Source organism: Zalophus californianus, chromosome 14, assembly GCF_009762305.2.
Source record: "Zalophus californianus isolate mZalCal1 chromosome 14, mZalCal1.pri.v2, whole genome shotgun sequence".
NCBI classification, from domain to species: domain Eukaryota; kingdom Metazoa; phylum Chordata; class Mammalia; order Carnivora; family Otariidae; genus Zalophus; species Zalophus californianus.
The window spans coordinates 7385727-7403719 of NC_045608.1; the positions used below are offsets into that span (position 1 = coordinate 7385727).

Sequence of the window (17993 nt, forward strand, 5' to 3'; positions counted from 1 at the left end):
CAGCACTGGGGTCAGTGTTAGCCATACTGACGAGAACCTACACTTTCTAAGTACAGTGTCTCATGGGTTACCGAGCCCCCTTAGAGGATTTTATGTGAACCTCACAACCACCCTGTTCAAGTGTGCAGGGCAGGTGCCATTTGCCTGGGTTCCAGATGAGGACATGGCAGTTTGTACAAGCACCACTGAACTCTGTCCACCCGGGAAAGGCCTGGAGCACCAGACCCTGGTGAATTCACAGCGAGAATCGGTGATTTGGGGCTTTTGACATGGGTCCTTCCAGCAGCCTCTCTTCAGGACCCCCTACTCACCTGGGGCCTCTCTCCCCCAAGCCTTCACCCCAGGCTGAAGCTACCGCCCAAGGTTGGAAGGAGTAAGCCAGTCTGAGCATCACTTTGTTCCGATCTCCCAGTATCATCATTTCCACAGCCCAACACGGTAGCATTTAAGACCACACATCACAGGCTTTTCAAAAAATACAGCTTTTTATTGTCTCGGATGCAAATATAGTTTTAAAACTGCATTGTAGTGTTGAATACAGCTGGTGGAAACGTGCTTCTTGACAGCGGAGCATGAGGGTGGTGTTCTGGATGGTGCAGGCCTGAGGGAGCCTCCAAGTAACAAGGCTCTTCTCAGGTTTTGCTGTTCGGACCACGAGGGGAAACCGTCTCCTAACGGAGCCCTGACACAATCACCAAGGCTCACAACAGAAAAAACAAACCATTTACACAATGAACTGGAAGCTGGCAAAGGAAGAGAACGCTGTGGTGGCTCAGCTGTGATGTTACAAAATAAGTAGATGAACAAGGTTCCCTTTCGCGGGCCGTCTGAGAAGATTCGGGTAGAGAAACAGCAGGGCGTTGTTGGGGGGAGGCTGTGTTCAAGCTCCCTTGTGAGAAACACAGTCTAGGAATTGTGTGTCCCTGGGCTGAGCCCTTCATACCCTTCAACTGCAGGACAAACTCTACAGAAATGTATCCGTTTCTCCCAAACCCTCCACAATCTCAAGCCCTGGGAGGAGCACACCTCTGTTTAGAAACCCAGAAGGCAATTCTTCAAATTAGTGGTGCCCAGGGTTGACTGTGAAACCAAAAGTTTGACTGGGAGATGGAAGTGAATTCTGCTACATATTTGGGAAGGAATTTCACAAAAATAAAGTTCCATTAAGTAAACACACACAGGCGGGCTTGTGCAAGCACGTGCACATGCGTGCGCGCACACAAAGACACACACACACTGAATCAAAGCCAACATTTAACATGAAAAGTTCCCTTTTCTTTCTCAAAGGCTGATTTTCGCAAACCCCGACAAGGAAACAGCCCCCCGCGTGATGAGCCAGGAAAGCCAAGTCCTCAGAAGGAAAACAAAACGGGGCAGTTTCTGGAGGTACACAGTTAAGTCCTAAGGCTTCTCCCTGCTCTTGCCGTCCGTCCGATCCGAGAGGGTCAAGGCCAGGGAGACTACTGAAAGTTACAAACAGGTGTTGAGCTTCCAAGCTCTTCCACCCTCCAACCCCCTTCTCCCCTTGTGCATGTTCAGACGTTGGTGAAAATCCTCGACATACGCGGTATCGGGGCACCGAGGTGAAGACTCGGGCCTGCGGCTGCCAATGTTGCTCACACCAGGGCACCCCAGCTCTCTCCTCCAATGAGACCATGACCGAGGGAACACTTGGCAAAGCTAAGTTCCCACGAGCGGTGGGTGGGTTTCGTCACTGGCAAGGTGCGTAATGGGAAGCAGGGCATCTCTAGGGAAAGGCAACTTTCCACCAGAGAGAGAGGAGAGAGTGGACCAGCTTATCCATCAAAGTGTGGGGGTCCTGGGCATGGGGCAGGGAGCACTGAGGACAGCCCGGTGCCATGCCGTGTGCTTCAGCTAGACCGTGCCAGCTTGTAATCCTGCAAACAATGGACTTGCTCCTCGTTCCTCTAGTTCTCAGGTCACTTGCCGCCAGACCCCTTCACCTGGGTCGAGACAAAGGGGGTTGGCACTACCCTGGGGGGCCATGCTTGCTCAGTCTAAGTTTATATTTCTATCGGCCAGAGCAGGAATACCTTCCGGTCCAACCGTCAGGTCACAAGGGCAGGAAGCGGATGAAGCTGGGTGCCCAAGGGCACATGGGCGACAACTGGCCACCCCTCCTCCTGCGGAGGCTCCAAGAATAGGGTGGCGCTGGGGGTTCCCTGCCCTTCGGTCCTTCCTCCTGACAAGGGCCAGTGACGTCCGCTAGCACCTCACTAACTCTAACTTCTGACGCTGGGACCTTTGCTTTCGTGTGAGAAAATCCGGCTGGACAGCAGCGGGGGTGCATGGGCTGGGGCCCCCCTGGGGGGGTGACTTGCCAGTGTAACCCGCCTGAGCTGGGAGGGACGGGCCCGCCAACTTTCAGAAAGCCCCGCGGTGGCACCTGCCCTGTCCCTGCGTTTCCCACTCATCGTGAAAGAGCAGGCAGGAGTGTGAAGGGGGCTGATGGCACAGAAAGATTTCACAGAAATGCTTTTCAAAGATTTATGTGCCAGACAGGCTTTTTTTTTTTTCCTTTTCAGATTGATTTTTTTTTTTATTCTCCAAAGTGTCAGCATTTTAAAGTTTCTTTTATGGGAGCAGAGGCAGGAGCAGGGGTGAAAATGAGTGTAAACAAAGCACGGCCCTGTGGGCAGCACGCCTTGGAGGCCTCTGGCAGGGTGATCTCGCTGTCCCTGCGCCCCCGCTGGGCCCCTCTGTCTGGCCAGATTCATCGGGCAAGATTCCAAAGTAAGAAATGATTCTGGGACAAGAAACATGTCTGTGGTAAGAGATACAGCTTTGTGGCCCTATAGCCGTGGTAATCGTGAGCACCAAGAGAAATGGATTTAAGTCAATGTCTCAAAACAAAAACATGCATCTAATTAACAGTCTGCTAGGACACACACACACACACACACACACACACACACACACACACACACACACACACACACCCTTCAAAGTCTCAGGTGACCCAACAGCCTTAAATATTTAACAAAACAGAATCATGAACATTAATTCAGCAAAAGGAAGAGAAGGAGAGGTAGGCCGAAGAAGCAAGAGGCCAAATTTATATCCCACAGAGTTAAAAAAAAAAAAAAAGACTCCCAGCACCGGGTGGGGAGAAGGCTGCTCATTTAGGAGAGATCTTGGTGGGCCAAGCATTCCGGCCACTCACGTGGTTTACAAAGGCACAGGAACTGGGGAAGGGACGGAGCTCATGACCCCCCACAAGCCCTGGGGATATCTCGTGTTTTTCCTTTTGACCCTAGTGAGTTCTTACCATGGTGGTCTTCCCCTTTGGAAGGGCAACTCCGAGTTTATCCTGGGGTGAAGGATGAGTTCTCTTACCATTTCCCAGTGGACATTAAGGATCAGCCCAGCCTTGTCTTGTGCTCGCCCCTCAGGGGAGTGATCTGGGAGGCTTGTAAACACGTTTTCTGGAGAGACTGAGGGTTGCCGCCAAGCTGCTCTTGTGCGGGGCTGAAGCACAGACAAGGGAGTAGGTGACTGGTCGGTGACCTGCAGGAGAGACGGTGGCACAGCCGGCGGCAGAGAGACGTCACCCTTGCCATCCTCCATCAACTGAGGCTGAGGCAGGGCTGGCTGCCCCCGAGCACCTTCAGCAGGCCTCCAGGAACCCGCGTGAGCCTCCAAATGGGTCCAAGCTGCAGGAGGTTGCCCTCAGTAGCGCCCCCCCAGAGCCTACCCCAGCATTTCCAGCCTTGCCTAGCACTGTGCAGGCTCCATCTCTGGCAGGGAGGACAGAGATTGAATGGAAAGTCCACTGAGCCTCTGAACTTCACAGCAGGACGTTAAAAGCACATTCTTTCAACGAGGAGGTACCCTTGGCTGGGCTTCCTGAGTGTTAGAGAGAGCACCCGCCCTTCCATCTGCAGCTCCTCTTGCACATAGAGCAAGAGGATGGGCCTGGACACCCCGAATGCAATTCCATGTTCAGAAGCAGGCCGCTGCCTCCAGATATCCCTCCGCCTTAATCAAACACGAGTGTAACTCTTCACCGTATGATCTGGAAGATGCCCAGAGACAGCTCTGAGGCTGGCTGCCTCAGAGGGCTGCCCATCAACATTCAATTTCTTCCTCCAAACACAACACAGGACAGACTTTGGGTGTGGTGACATCTTTGGTCCGAGAACTGTTATGGTTTGGGGCTCCCGGCTGAACCATCCAGGCAAGGCGACAGACCCATGGCAGCACCGTGGAGTCTGGCCTCTCAAACGCCACGCTCTCAGGGCTGTGAGCATGCACCCAAGGCTGCTGGCTCATCCCAGGCTGCGGCTTGGAGGAAGGTGGAGAACAAGGGCCATGCGGTGAGGTGGCGCCCACTGAGGCCCCGCCGGAGTCCCCACCACGGTTCTCAAGCCACCGACGGTGGCTGCCGCAGCACCGGCAGAACAGAACGAGGCCGCCCGCGGCGCCGCCCGAGGGGTCTCCGAGCCAGACCAGCAGCTTTGCCTTGATGTGCGATCCTTCTCGCGCCGCGAGCGTGCACACCCACCGCTTCCGCACGCGGGTTCCGGGGTTCCCTGGCGGCCTGTGTGGTGGGAGCAGCTGTCCAAACCTACTTACAAGGTCAGAGTCTGAGGGAGGAAGGGAAGTGCCTTCCACCTGCCCCCCAGGAGAGTCAGAGCAGCGCCATCCGAGTGCCCAGGGGTGACAGGAGCGAACATCCAGAAGTCTGAGGACAGAACCGAAGAGGAACCCTTACGCTTCCCAGCTCCCAGGAGCAGGCCGTGCCCCATTTGTCCCCTCTACTCCCTGCTCAGGCACCAGGGGCCCGGCAGACCACCAGCAGGACGGGACTTTGTCTGGGTTGCCTGAGGGCAGGGGAGGTCACGACTGAGGTCAATGAGTAAGAGTTCACAGCAAGGGGTTCCCAAAGACGGGCTATTGCTGTCGGCAGGACCCGAACCTGCTTCAGACCTGAGCGCAGTGTTCTGAGTGGCCCAGTGGGCCGGTGGAGTTGGAGGGGGGCCCTGAGCTCTGCGTCAGGAGAGGCATGGGGTGCAGCACCCTCTCCGCGGGCAGGGAAGAGCCTCCATGGCATCTTGCGCGGCCACGTGCCCGCCAGGCGCCGCTAAGACTCCCCCGATCTCTTGCCGATTCCGGTGACGGCCTCTGCCGCCTGCTCTGGCAGCTGGGACGGGTCTGTCAGAACGGAGGTGGTGGTGCTCAGGTGCCGGAGGGTGTGCAGCACCGCTGGAAGAAAGGGGGAGGTTAGCCCAGGGGCACAGGCACACACGGCCGCTTCAGGTCCCACCGTGGACAGCACACGCGCTCTTCCGCGCAAACCCGTGTGGTAATTCTCATGTCACCGAAGGAGAGCGCCACTGAGGGACAGACGCCGGCAAAGCCTCTCTGCCCCTAGGATAACTGCAAATCCCGTCTCCTCTCCTGCAGACAAGCAGGGAACCCCAAGCTCTTCCCGTTTGTCCACCTCTATAACCTCAGTATAAGGGCGCAGCCTTGTTAGTTCTAAGAATTAAATCAGAAAACATCTGAAAGTACAGGGCCTGGTGAACAGTAGGTGCTCAATAAATGCAAGGCGGACCTGAGCACATGGATGCACGGCGATGACAGGAAGTAAAGGAGAGGCGCTAGGGGCCATGCCCCTGTCCCGCAGCCGGCCTCTCTGGCCGGGGCCTCCTGCTGACGCAGCTGCTCGTGGGGGCGCCTGGACCTGCCACGGCACTGTCTGCAAAGGCCCTCCTCTCCCTGGGACTATCCTCAAGGGTTTGGCGAGCCCCCGTGATGCCGCGGCCCCTGCGTAGCCCCCGACTCACTTGGCCTGAGGACGGGCAGGGAGCAGTGCTGGTCCAGCCAGGACAGCGCCGTCCGGTGCAGCTCTTCCAGGCTGCTGGTGGACACCATCCCCTTGAAGGACTCAAACAGCGGCTTGATAATGATACTGAACTGCACGGCACGTGGGTTAAAGAAAAGATAAGCAAGGAGGAGGCCGGCAGACATGTAACCGGGGGTGAGGAGAATAAAGTCCAGCTACGGTCTTGCCCGTGACCAACTTCCCCAGGGACGACAAGTAACCACGTACAGTTGATGAGGGAGTGTGATCTAGATAAGATGCACCCTCACATTCCCCTGAAATCTTTCCATCTAACTCTAACTGAGCAATAGGTTAATGACCACTGAGCAGGCCGGAGGCAGGGAGGGACACAGACGTTTCCTCAGTGTGGAACAGGTCCGAGCACCCTGACATGAAAGCCAGCGGTCTATGGATACCTGCAAGAAGAGCAGAAGCACACGGCAGACCACAAAATAGAAGCTGTCTAGAGATGGAGGAGATCTGTCTTTTGTGATAAACACACGTGCTGGCTCTTAGTCACATTCTGTGCGGGTCTCCCAAACCATCCTAGGCAAGCAAATCCGCAAAAGCATGAGGTCCATTTTCTCCCTGATCTGAGCCACGGTTGTGCCCAGGGCCCCCGAGCTGAGGCTGATGATGAAGAATGTGCCACTTTACCAAAGAGGTCCTGGCTCATCCCAGCTGCCGCCCCCATCAGTGCTAAGGGCCAGAGCCAGGCTGAGTAAGCCGGGCCACCTCCATCAGTGCTAAGGGCCAGAGCCAGGCTGGGTAAGCCGGGCCACCTCCATCAGTGCTAAGGGCCAGAGCCAGGCTGGGTAAGCCGGGCCACCTCCATCAGTGCTAAGGGCCAGAGCCAGGCTGGGTAAGCCGGGCCACCTCCATCAGTGCTAAGGGCCAGAGCCAGGCTGGGTAAGCCGGGCAGAGCAGAGGCAACAGAGCTGCTGTCTGGTCTGTCATCCCTCTCTTCAAAACCAGCCATTAGAGTGCAAACAGATAAAATCCTCTGCTCCTCAACGGCTGTCTCTTCAGTCTGTCAGCAAGAAGGTGAAGACACATGGCCAACCTACCATGTGTGTAGATTGTCTGAGGCAGAGAGGTGGCTGAAAGGGGACGGACAAGGCAGGGGCTGTCCCCCAGAGGGGCCCTGCTGATATCTGGAAGGCTGAGCGCAGGCGGGCTTTGGCCCCAGAGATGGACCCCAGCACGCAGATGTACGTGCCTCATAACAGCATCGAAGACCATGTGGCCCAAACGCAGATAACAACCTGCAGGGAGCTGGTTTCAAATCCTGACTCTGCCGCTTAGTGATTTATGAGCCCTGGTTTCCCATCTATCTCACGGGGCAGTACTCGCCCCTCCCCGGAGATGGCCGCCAGGATGTGTCGGATTAGATCCTACCTCCTTCCTACAGCATTGCCTCAGCAGGTGGCTCTGGCACCTCGCGATAAAGCATCTTTATTTCCCAAGCACGGAGAGAGCAAAGTTGATCTGTTCTGCTTCCCCAGGAAGCCCCGAGCCTGGATGGTCACCAACAATAGCCCCCCTTCCCACCACGGGCCAGGCCAGGCCCCTCGACCGAGGCAGAAACCAGCACTGCCTGTTGGATGAACTCAACAGCAACCATTTGTGGGGGGCGGGAGAAGCAAAGCAAACCCAAAGATACAATCCAGAACTTCCAATTCTGTAGGGTCCGGCTCTTCACATACTCATCAAACATGTCCCTCATGTGATCGAATTGGTGCCGGGTGACGGGCACTCCTGTGGCAGGAAGCAGTTGCTGGCAGGAGCTGCAACGACAGGAAGAATCAGAGGAAGCTCAGAGCGGCCAGCGATGAAGCTGGACCCTGAGGCGCCAAGTGGGCAGGGCCAGCTGCCGCTGGTCACTGCGGGCCCAAGAGGGGAGGCCTCAGGAGGAGGAGGATGACAAAAGCCCAAAGGACCCTCCTGCCTCTGGGACACGCGCTTGGGAGGATGAGGCACCAGCCCCGGGCCCCACCCCCGCAGCCTCACATGATGGTGGCGTTGAGCTCCTCGATCTCCTCCCGCAGCCGCCGGGCTTCTTCCTGCATCTGGCCCCGCTCCTGCTGCAGCTTGGTGATGTACTCCACGGTCTTCTGCAGTGTGATGGCGTGGCTGGTCTGGGACAGGGGTGGCAGGGTCAAACCACGGCAGCCACGGCGACCCTGCCTGGCTAGCCGGTGCCGAGGCCAACACAGGGGCTCCCCGCCCACCTGACACCACTCACCAGCTTGGAATTATTAGAGATCAAACTGTTGAGGGTGTCAAAGCCCATCTTGATGTTGAAGCGCCTTTTCTGCTCAGCTGAAATATGCTTCATCTGCCGGTTCTGTTGGGGAATCGAGTGGTCGCTGTGACACAGGGTGCACCACAGGGCCACCACCCCTCCCTCCCAACCTGCGGCTCAGGGGCTAGAGAGTAAGTGGAAGGAGGGGCGACAGGAGCCGTGAGGGGGCAGGACAGGGTTGCTAGAAAACCCTGCCTGCTGAGTGGAGGCCCTCGGCAGGGGCCATGACCACTGCTGATCAGCCTTTCCCAGCCACCCTCGGCCCACTCCCCCGCTGACCCAGTTCCTCCAGCCGCCGTCTCCCGCATGCTACGGGGCTCAGGGCTGGTTCCGGGGCTCAGGGCCGGCTAGCAGGTGGGGGAATGGGAGGAGCCGACCTTGTCTCCAGATAAAGTAGCAAACATCCAGGTTCCTGATGCTACCCTAGCCTGCTGGAACACCAGCCGGGTCTGTGCTGCTCCTTTCCTGTGTGTCCTTAGTAAGGGACGCAGCTGCCCCAACGGTCCCTTGATATTCTCCTCCGTGCCCTCCCCCCATCCCTCCAAGGAAATCAAGACCCAAGAGAGACCTGTGATACCTTTAAAGCAGCCACATTTTTGGGGTCTGCCGATTTCCCTGAGCAGTTGTTCTGGGGAGACTGGGGACTAGGGCTCTGCTCTGAAGCACATGGAGAGGCCTGCCCTGAGTTTGGGCAATCTCGACCTGAGAAGAACAGAGACTCCTCTTAGGACACGGCTGGCTGCAGCTCACCCAGTAAGGGAAGCCCCACAAGTCCCAAACCCTGGAAACCCATCCGGAACCTCCCACAGCGACCCCAGAGCAAAAACTGGAGAAATCCTTGCCAACATCCCAAGGAGGGTTCTGTTAGGTGTGGACAAGGCCTGATGAAGGCTGGCTGGACGTGGGGTAGGAACATGGCCTGAGCTTGGCCAGCCACAGGTCTTGGGGACACGGAGAGTTTTGAGAGGAGGCCTAACTGCTAACCCAGCTTACTAACAAGCCTCGTGGGGGCCACCTGCGGTTTCCGCAGCCTCTGCGAGGCTCTAGTTCTTACCTTGTGTGTCAAGTACACGTATCTGTTTATTTTTGTTCCTTCAACTCTACATACACATTTTCTTGTATTTTCAATCTCGCTCACTCCACACCAGCCATGCCCTGGTCACTGGCATCTCTCAGGAGGCCCCCAGAACCTCTGGGGCTGCCCCACCTGCCTGCCTAGAGAGCCTCAGTGCACTCCTTTCTGTGGCGCTGCCCACCTCCCTGCCCTGCTGCTCAGTTTCCCCACGCAGCTCCAACACCCAGTGTTCTGCGCCTCAGCAGACAGGGTAACACTAGGCTACCTGAGCCCTAACTTACACCACTGTAGGGGCCTGACTCTTAACTAGTCTTCATCTTTAGCTTTCCAGACTGGAGGCCCTTATTCGTCCGGCCTCCTTGGACAAGTCCCTCTACTGTCTGATCTCTGTAGGCAGAGACCTTTCCTCCTCAGGTCTTCCTGACTGTTCAGGGAAGACAACTGTTTACCATAGAGCTCCAGGAGCAACCATGCCCAGGTTTTATTTGAGACAAGGCACCTTTGGTCTCCCTCCCAGATGGGGCATCTGAAAGGAGGAAGCCTAGGTTCTGGTTCTACCCCCACCGCCAGGGGCACACACCACCTCGGGCAAATCCTTTATTTCTGGCTTCATGGCTCTTCACTGGGCAAAATCAGTTCTCCCCCGATAGTCCTGCCAATGGAAGGCCCACGGTGTGGAAATGGGCTCAATGATGTGAGGTGCTTGAAAACTAAGGGATGACCACGTTGATGTGGAGACAAGCCTGGGTGGTTTCCATTTTCTGGAAAGCGTTGACAGCCTCAATCCCTTGTCTGGATCAGAACTGGTAGCTCAGAGCCAGGCCTTTATGAAGGAGGTCAGAGTGGTGTTCCCCAAGTGCATTAGTTGCCTGCCCCGCACACGCTTGCCACTTTCCTGCTACTGTGGATGATCTGGCACTACACTGAGCACTTCCAGCGTGGGCCACTAGGCTTCTAAGACCTCACTGCACATCCTGTAAGTCCAGCCTCAATCCCGGAGAACCCCACGGGCAGTCTCCCTGACCCAGGTATGGGCATGCTCATTTTACTCACGAAGTCCCAACCATTCAGACTGGAGCGCACACTCACTGGAACCCGTGGCAGGGACCTGCTCGCCCTTCACCAGGGAGTCTTGCACAGCGCTTGGAGAGAAGAGCCGAGAGACAGGGGCTGGCTGGCTGCTCGTGGTGTGGCCAAGGTCTGTCACCAGGATGCCACTGTGGAACTCCGTAACTCCAGGAGCCTGAGGTGACACAGGAGACAGAGATCACCCCCGACCAGAGTCATGTCAGGTGAGGACCACCCAAGAGCAGGGCCATGCTGGGGTGATAAGGACACGGAGGGTCTGTCTAGGGCTCCCTCACCCGGGCAATGGCAGCAGGCGTAAGGACCACATTGGACTGCGACACGGTAGAAGCCAACATCCCTTCTCTCTTCAGAGGGCCTGATGTCATAATCACTGCTTGTGGTTGTCCTGAAAAGGCAGCTGCCAGAACAAGAAGGTGAGGGTGAGGCCCGGAGTCGTGGGGGCCTGCTTCTGACACTACTGTTGCTGAGCCCAGGCACTGTAGGGCTCCCCAGGAGCAGTGCAGACCCCTCTCCTGCTGCTCAGACATTGCCTTCCTCACCGCAGGGCACGGAGAGACAAAACCACCGGGGTACCTGACATTTGTTTTGCAACTTCTCCTTGAAGGGGACAGATTACAGACCCAGGAAAGAGATCACCTGAACCATGCTTTTTCAAACTGGGTTGAGACTAATTTGAAAAGAAGACCACAAAGTAGACAACAGACTAGATCACACACATGTGGTAGACTGGAACCCTTTTGTTTCACCAGTGTGGGTGAGTCGCAAGTTTGCAAGCCTTGGGGACAGGGAAATATCCCTCAGGAAGGGGAGATTAGACTCTGGCTTCCCTCCACCTGACTCACCTGGGGCAATGCAAGCATTCTTCAATACCACGGACACAGACTCCGGTTTGGGAGCAGGCACTATTTTGGGGGGCTGTTTGGGCCTCCCCCCAGTCAAAGAGACAGGTTTGGGGTGCACAAAAGTTAAACAGGGTTGGGGAGGTCCGGCAGTTGGCGGTCGAGTGACCGGAGGGAGTGCCAGGCCACAGGGGGACACTGAGGGCGTGGGATGGTGGGTTGTGATGACAAGGCCCTGGCTCTGGCTGAAGGTGGTGGCAGACGCATCATGGGTGAGGGTGGCAGAGGCCGTGTGTGTGATGACGGAGGGTGACTTGCTGGCTCCAGCAAACTTCGGCTGTAGGAAGGTAGATGGAGCCGAGGGGCTCAAGGCAGGGGCAGGGGGTGGTGGGGCTAAAGGCAGGGCAGGAGAAGCAGGTGCTGGGGCAGGGCTGGGAGACAGCAAGGGCATGGTGAACACAGGGAGGAAAGGCTGAGGGACATTCAGCGACGGTGCAGGAGGACCGAAGTCTGTGGGCTGGATAAAGGGGTCTCCAGGCCGGGGATCTCGTTCACAGCCCTGCCTATCCGTGGGGTCGAGGGTGGTGGCTGCAGGAGGTGCTATGAGGCCATCAGGGAGGCTCACGGTGGGGAGAGTGGTGGTTGACAGGATGCTCTCCTAAGAAAGGAAGGACAAATGCTGGATCACACAACTTGCTGTCACTTCCTGGTACAACACACCACAAAGTCCAACAACGTACACTGGGCACCTGAGCAGAACCTTCAGACAGAGGGACAAGGCGATGGCTCCTGTCCCCATTCCCGCTAATCTGGGGGGAATGGAGCTGTGTCTCTCCAGGAGTCCGCAGGGGTCTTGTTTCCATTAGGGACTAAATGATAACACAGAGCTCAGACAAAGTGACTGTCTGCACACAGTTGGCTCTAGGCCTGGGAATATCTTGTTTCTAGAGTCCAGCAGGGGTCCCCCCAAAGTCCCGGCCATCTTCTGTTACAGAACACAGGCAGCCTGGCGCACAGCTGCTCAAGGGGTTCCCTCAGGACAGTTTCATGTATCAACTTCTAGAGGTCACCTCTTCCTAAAAGGGAAACGCTCTAAGGAATCAATTGTCAAGACCTCGGTCTCTATAGAAGAAATTCTTCCCAGAGCCAGATGGAAGAAGATGGGGCCAGGGTTTCTGGTGTCTAACTAGATATGGGTACCAGCCTGAGAGCCCCTAAGGGCAAAGAGCCGTGCCTCACTCAGCTCTGCAACCCCAGCAGCTGATAACCAACTTGTGTTAATTGTTACATAGGAAGCAAAAGAAATACATGGAACTTTTTATTAGTGATCCGTGTTTTCCTTTGCTGATCCTCTCTTAACTGGTTAGAACAGAGTTCGCCGCACACAGGTTACATGGAGCCTTAGGCAGGAGCACGGGCTTACCGAGAGCTCCCACCTCTTGGAGATCTATGGCTGCTTTCAAGGAGGGCTAGAATAACGTCTTTATGCATTATTTGTGTGTTCAGCACTAGATCTAGCAAGCCCTAGCACTTTGCTTATGACTGCATGGTTATTCATTGGCCTAGCCCTGGCCACCTCTCCCCAGCTCCCTCTACCTGAGCAGGTGGACTGTTGGGATCTGGTGCAGGTGCTGAGACAGGAGCAGGCAGCATGGAACCAAAAATGGAGCGGCTGGAAGAGAAGAGGTCTGAAAGACAACATCGGGCACTTCTGAGCTCTGTGTGCCTATCATATCCTTGAATTAAGATCCAAATAAATCAGGCACTGAACCCCATCTTACCCAGAGGAATGCCATGGACAGAGGGCGCTCCCCCCTGAAGTAACTCTGCAGAAAGAGGCCCTCTGATCGGAACCACTCATGCTGGCAACTAGTGTGGGGTCTGAAATACTCCCAAGCCTGGTGTTTGGCGGCTCTTATGAGCCCAGTTCTAACTGCAGGACTCTGCAGGGAGGTGGCTGTGTTGCCAGCGCCCTCTGCTGCCTACAGGGAGAACTGCTTACGGTCCTGGGCAAACCTGAGGATGAGACTGCAGGAGTGAGAGAACCCTGTGGCAGAAAAGCTTCCCAAACCTTGCTACTACCAAAAAAAAAAAAAAAAAAAAGGTAGTTCTGGAAAAATTCTAAGTCCTCCCCCTTGCCCATGCAAACTCTAATGAAGGGAAGCACCAGTGTGCTTTATCCTGGGCAAAGGGAGATAGATCCAGGCAGCCATGCTCTCTCCCTGCCCCATGTCCTCACCCTGGAAGGGTTCGAAAGTGTCCATGAAGTCCAGGTTGGGCTGCAGAGGAATCAGCCCCGGCTGGATCATGTCTGCATTTCCCAGATGTGCTGTAAGAATCAGAAAGGAGACAGAGGAATCATTCTGCCTTCTCAAACAATGTTGCAGAAACACATAAAAGGCCTGGAATGGATCCTCCTGGCCCTGTTCACATTCTAGATTCTTCCAAGGAGAAGTGCAGGCGGCTGGCTGGAATTTCTACCTTCTTGTGGGTTTGTGGCTATTCTCCACCCTCAGAAGGCAGGAAAGGAAAAAAAGAGAGTTTTTATAAGAAAGGTGAAGTATCAGGAAACAGACACTCCCAGGATGCAGAGATCCCCAGTTCTCACTGCTAGTCTGTGGGCTCTTCCCTGAGGTGTTAACTGGATGCCTGAATGCAGCCAGGTAAAAGGTCATGTCCAGGAATGCTTCTAATTTTCTTCCCAGTCAAAGGCCCCATCACTTGGGGACAGCATCAGAAATGTGAAATTGATTCAGACCAAATACCCAGTCTTCTCTCAGGGGCACCATGGCCCTGACAGCTGTTCAGGAAGGTCCGTTTGCAGTCCCCACCCACTCAGTGCACGTGGCCCTCAGATGCCAGCGAGGTTGGCCAATCCTGCCCTGGCGGGCCAGGTTGGCGGGGGGCGCTGGCAGAGAAGGAAACCTGTGTTTTCAAAGTCAAGGATCTAGAGGTGGGTTACCTATTTCCCGGGGGTTGGGCCAGGCCACCGGCTGGTGTGAGGAAAGCGTTGAGAAGAGGGTGTCGCTGAATTCCGACATGAGCATGTCTGTGTCCAGCAGTGGGTCCTCCTCCATGGGGACTGGGGTCTTCCATCCATCCCCACGTTTGTGCCAATAAAGCATGTCATCGTCCTACCGCCAACAGAGGGAGGAGGAAAAGTCAGAGGGGCACTAGTGAACTCAGAATTCCCAATCACATCATGCCAGGGGAGTATGTTACCCTACTGTATAGAGCTGCAAGGGCTGTTGTAAAAGAGGAGGGGAGTGCGTGGAGCGGGGAGAACTGGCCTGTTTCCTTAGTCTGCATGTCCTCCGTGTGAGGAGGGGGGCGGCCCCTCCTGGAGCTGCAGGAAGGTAGGTGCGGCAGGCTTCACTGTCGGGCCACCCACGTCATTGCTGTTTCTTGTCAAAGGAGGGTTCCCATGAGGGTCCTCCCAGCCCCCAAGCTCACTCACCTGGGCCAGGCTGGAAAGGTCCTCATCCTTGTGCTGCTGCAGCTGTGGAGAAAAGGGGAGACACGGTGGTCACCCAGGGTCCTGGGAGGGGATGATGCTCCTCCTGGAAGCATCTAGGCCTCTTCTCCCTGGAAGGTGCATGAGGGGATCCTGCTCTCTGCCATTCCCAGGCCCATGCTGGGCACAGAAGAGATTCTCAACCAGTGTTTGTAGAATAACTAGCAGCAGGAGGAACTGAGACCACAAAAAACACGGCCAAAGCAGGCCCATCACCTGGGCTTGGCTGGAACACTGGGTTCCACGGGGGCAGCGATGGACCCACAGCCTCGGGGGCCGGTGTCTGAACGTAGACTTAGATCCTCCCTCCCCTATGGGGCTTCCTGAACACGCTGTTCTTGGAGCCCAAGCCAGATACCCTTTTCTTGAAGTAGGTTCTCCACTTGTGATACTCCCGGATCACGATCTCAATGCGGCTTTTCCAGTACTTCCCTTCTGTGGTGATGGCCTGTGAAGAGAATGCGGGTCAGAATCAAAAGAGGGCAATCTAGTTTGACTGGCAGAACTCGACCTGAAAATAAAGATGCGTCTGACAATGGCAGTCAGCTCGGGGAATCCAGCTCAGAGAACCCTCCCACATGCATACAGCTTCATTCACAAAGTGCGTCCTACCTCTTCTGTGCTACAACTAGCCTCCACCCTAGAGATGGGCTTTTACTTCGTGACCTCAGATAACCAAGTTGCGACTTTGGTGGCACTAGTCCCAAGGGTCTGGATTGGACACGGGTCAGAGAGTGCTCGGGCAGGGAAGAGGGAGAGGGCCCTCCACCCAGGCACTGAAAAAGCCCTACAGAGAGCCAGGGGTAGCACTAAATGCCCTTATCCAGGAGACTCTGCCACATTTTCAAAGGGTGAAAACAAATGGCCAATCACAGAAGTTTTAGGTGGAAAGTGATTTCCAAGAGTAGCTGCTTCAACCTTCCCATCACGCAGGTGAGCCCCTTCCACATATCCCTGAAGAACTCTGGTGACGAAGAAGTCACGCCCTCCTCAGAGAGCCTGCCTCACTTTCAGGTTCCTTTTTGTTTATGGCTGGAGTATATAGAAGCCAGTCCCAGATATCACAAGGCCCATATAATTTCACCTACAAATACTTCATTGTGTACCTGACGGTAAAGAATCTTCACAGTGAACAATACAGTATTATCACCAGACCAACAAAATGGTATTCCTTAATATTGTCCAATACCAGATCACATCCCACCACTCAAAAGGGTCTTTCACTGGGTTACTTTCTAATTGTTCCCCCTTTTATCCCAACCTCGAGACATGCTTGGATAACATTAAAACAACGCAGAAGGGTATAAGGGTATCCACCTCACTCTAATCCCCCTTCCCCAGAGGTAGCCACCAATAAAGGATTTCTGTATATCCTTCTAGACTTTTCCTACACACAATCACACAGATACACACTTTAAAAAAAATTAACATAAAGTTACTGAAACACTGTTGCACAACTTGCTTTTCTTTTTCATTTACTATTTCTTCAGCATCTTATCATCTCAGCATATAAAGATCTTGAGGCCGTTCTTTAACTGTTAAAGATATCTGCCTTGTAAGGAGCCCAGATCCCTCCCTACTGACTTCCAGAAAAATGCCAATGTTAAGGGAAAGTGGAAAGTAAGTCCCAATGGGAGAACCCCTCAGTGCTCGGGTCAGCCCAGCCCGAGAAGAGGGGAGCCTCTGTGGTCTGTCACAACTTCATCTTTGAGAGGTCACATGGTCCTTCTCCCTACCCCACCCCTGCTGCTGTGGAATCCAACCCCTGCTCCCGGCCTTGGGAGAGTCGCTTCCTCCTGATGAGGGCAGATCCTTTCCAGCTACTGATGGTCACCAGCCAAGTACCTCTGGCCTGCGATGCTCATCTACTTCAACAGAGCCATCTAGTGGAGTGACAAAATGGCACACGGGATTCTTGCGCTTCTCCAAATCTGGGCAGAGAAAGGATGAGACGTCATCACTATGACCAAGACCCCTGAAGGAGTCCCTGCCCCCTCTGTCCACATCCCCCTCAGGGTGGGACCCTCCCAAGTGTTCTTCTCCTTCCCCTGAAAATGAGATTTCAGACAATAAAGGAAAAGAATCTGTCAGTAACTCATGGGTAAGAATGGGAGTCTGGCTTATCAAAAGAAATGCCAGCCTAACCCAAGCATGCCCAAGCACGCTGATCTCCTGCAAAGGTCACCGGATCTACCGGCATGAAGCCAGCTAGAGAATGAACAAGGCCTGCGTCTGTATCTTCTTTGATCTGCTGAAAATAGGAACTGTTCCCTGACTCTTCAAATATCACCTCTCTGCTACAACCTCCTTGACTCCCCTGGAAAGAACTAAGCCCTCCTAAGCCCTCCCTCCTCTGCCTTTACAACGCTGGGCCCAAGCATCTAACCTAATAGCACATTACGCTATGAACCCTGGGCGAACACATCTGTCTCCTGCAGATTACAGGCAACTACACGACACAGATCATGTGACTGGCCCCCTGTGCCCGACACTTGAGAAGTATCCAGTTCATTAGGATTTGGCTTGGTTTTCCTATTGTTGCAGACTGCCCAAGAGAGGCTTCCCTTTGAGGCATAATGTTTGAAAAGTGGGCTCTGGGCCCCAAGGTGCAAAGGCCTCCAGGTGCTAGAACCTGGAGGTCCTGCCCACCACAAGGCCTCAGGGCCCCCACAGGCCCCTCCTGCCGGAAGCCTGTGTACCACTCACACTGCATGTACCACGCCCGCCAGATGGCATTATTGAGCCGGATCTTGTCTCTCCACTGGAGCTTCAGGCCCTTGAAATTCTTCCACTTTGGAGACACCAACTTCCCACTGAAAGGTAAGACAAAGAAGGGAAACTTAGTGGTTTCTCTGAAAATGAAATGAAATCAAAAAGTGTCACCCACTCACTCCAGGCCTGAAAATTCTGGATTAATCCATTACAAGCCACAGGCTAGGCCTGACAGAAGGCACATGTCACTTTGGAATTTCTTCCAAGTGATCGGCAGTAGGGAAGGGGGAGGTGGCGGTGGGGGTGGTGGCAGAGTCAGCACACACAGGGGACAGGACTGGCCACGCGTTGGTAGGTGTTGGCACACGGGTTCACTGTCTTAGTCTGTCGACATTCACCTGTCTTTTAAATTTTCCATAATAAAAGTTAAAAATCTTTTGATTTTTCAATATATCAGATCATCACGTTGTATACCTTACTTCAACTTATGCAATGTTGTATGTCAATTACAACCCAATAAAGTGGGGGGCAGGGAGGGAGGAAAGAAAGAAATCTGCTGGCAAATAAACGAAAGCCAAGCTCCTTTACCCTGGGCCACCTTCTTTGCCACC

The 17993-nt window shown here is 54.7% G+C and overlaps 1 protein-coding gene across 2 annotated transcripts in view; it reads right to left on the reverse strand.

Moving 5' to 3' along the window:
* Positions 1 to 463: 463 nt before the first annotated feature.
* The window catches only part of LOC113912620 (MLX interacting protein), a 59950-nt gene continuing 42420 nt past the window's right edge, over positions 464 to 17993 (reverse strand). The window contains exons 2-17 of one of the 2 annotated variants that reach the window (XM_027576074.2): positions 17377 to 17483; positions 16516 to 16601; positions 15029 to 15118; positions 14614 to 14655; positions 14119 to 14290; positions 13396 to 13485; positions 12753 to 12844; positions 11160 to 11814; positions 10593 to 10714; positions 10282 to 10471; positions 8731 to 8855; positions 8094 to 8195; positions 7859 to 7986; positions 7512 to 7635; positions 5811 to 5940; positions 464 to 5226 (exon numbers count right to left, since the gene is read on the reverse strand). In XM_027576074.2, coding sequence (XP_027431875.1) covers positions 5105 to 5226; positions 5811 to 5940; positions 7512 to 7635; positions 7859 to 7986; positions 8094 to 8195; positions 8731 to 8855; positions 10282 to 10471; positions 10593 to 10714; positions 11160 to 11814; positions 12753 to 12844; positions 13396 to 13485; positions 14119 to 14290; positions 14614 to 14655; positions 15029 to 15118; positions 16516 to 16601; positions 17377 to 17483 — 2377 coding nt within the window. In that variant the 3' untranslated portion in view covers positions 464 to 5104. The remainder of the gene's footprint in view (positions 5227 to 5810; positions 5941 to 7511; positions 7636 to 7858; positions 7987 to 8093; positions 8196 to 8730; positions 8856 to 10281; positions 10472 to 10592; positions 10715 to 11159; positions 11815 to 12752; positions 12845 to 13395; positions 13486 to 14118; positions 14291 to 14613; positions 14656 to 15028; positions 15119 to 16515; positions 16602 to 17376; positions 17484 to 17993) is intronic. The other variant, XM_027576076.2, reaches the window with a different exon arrangement.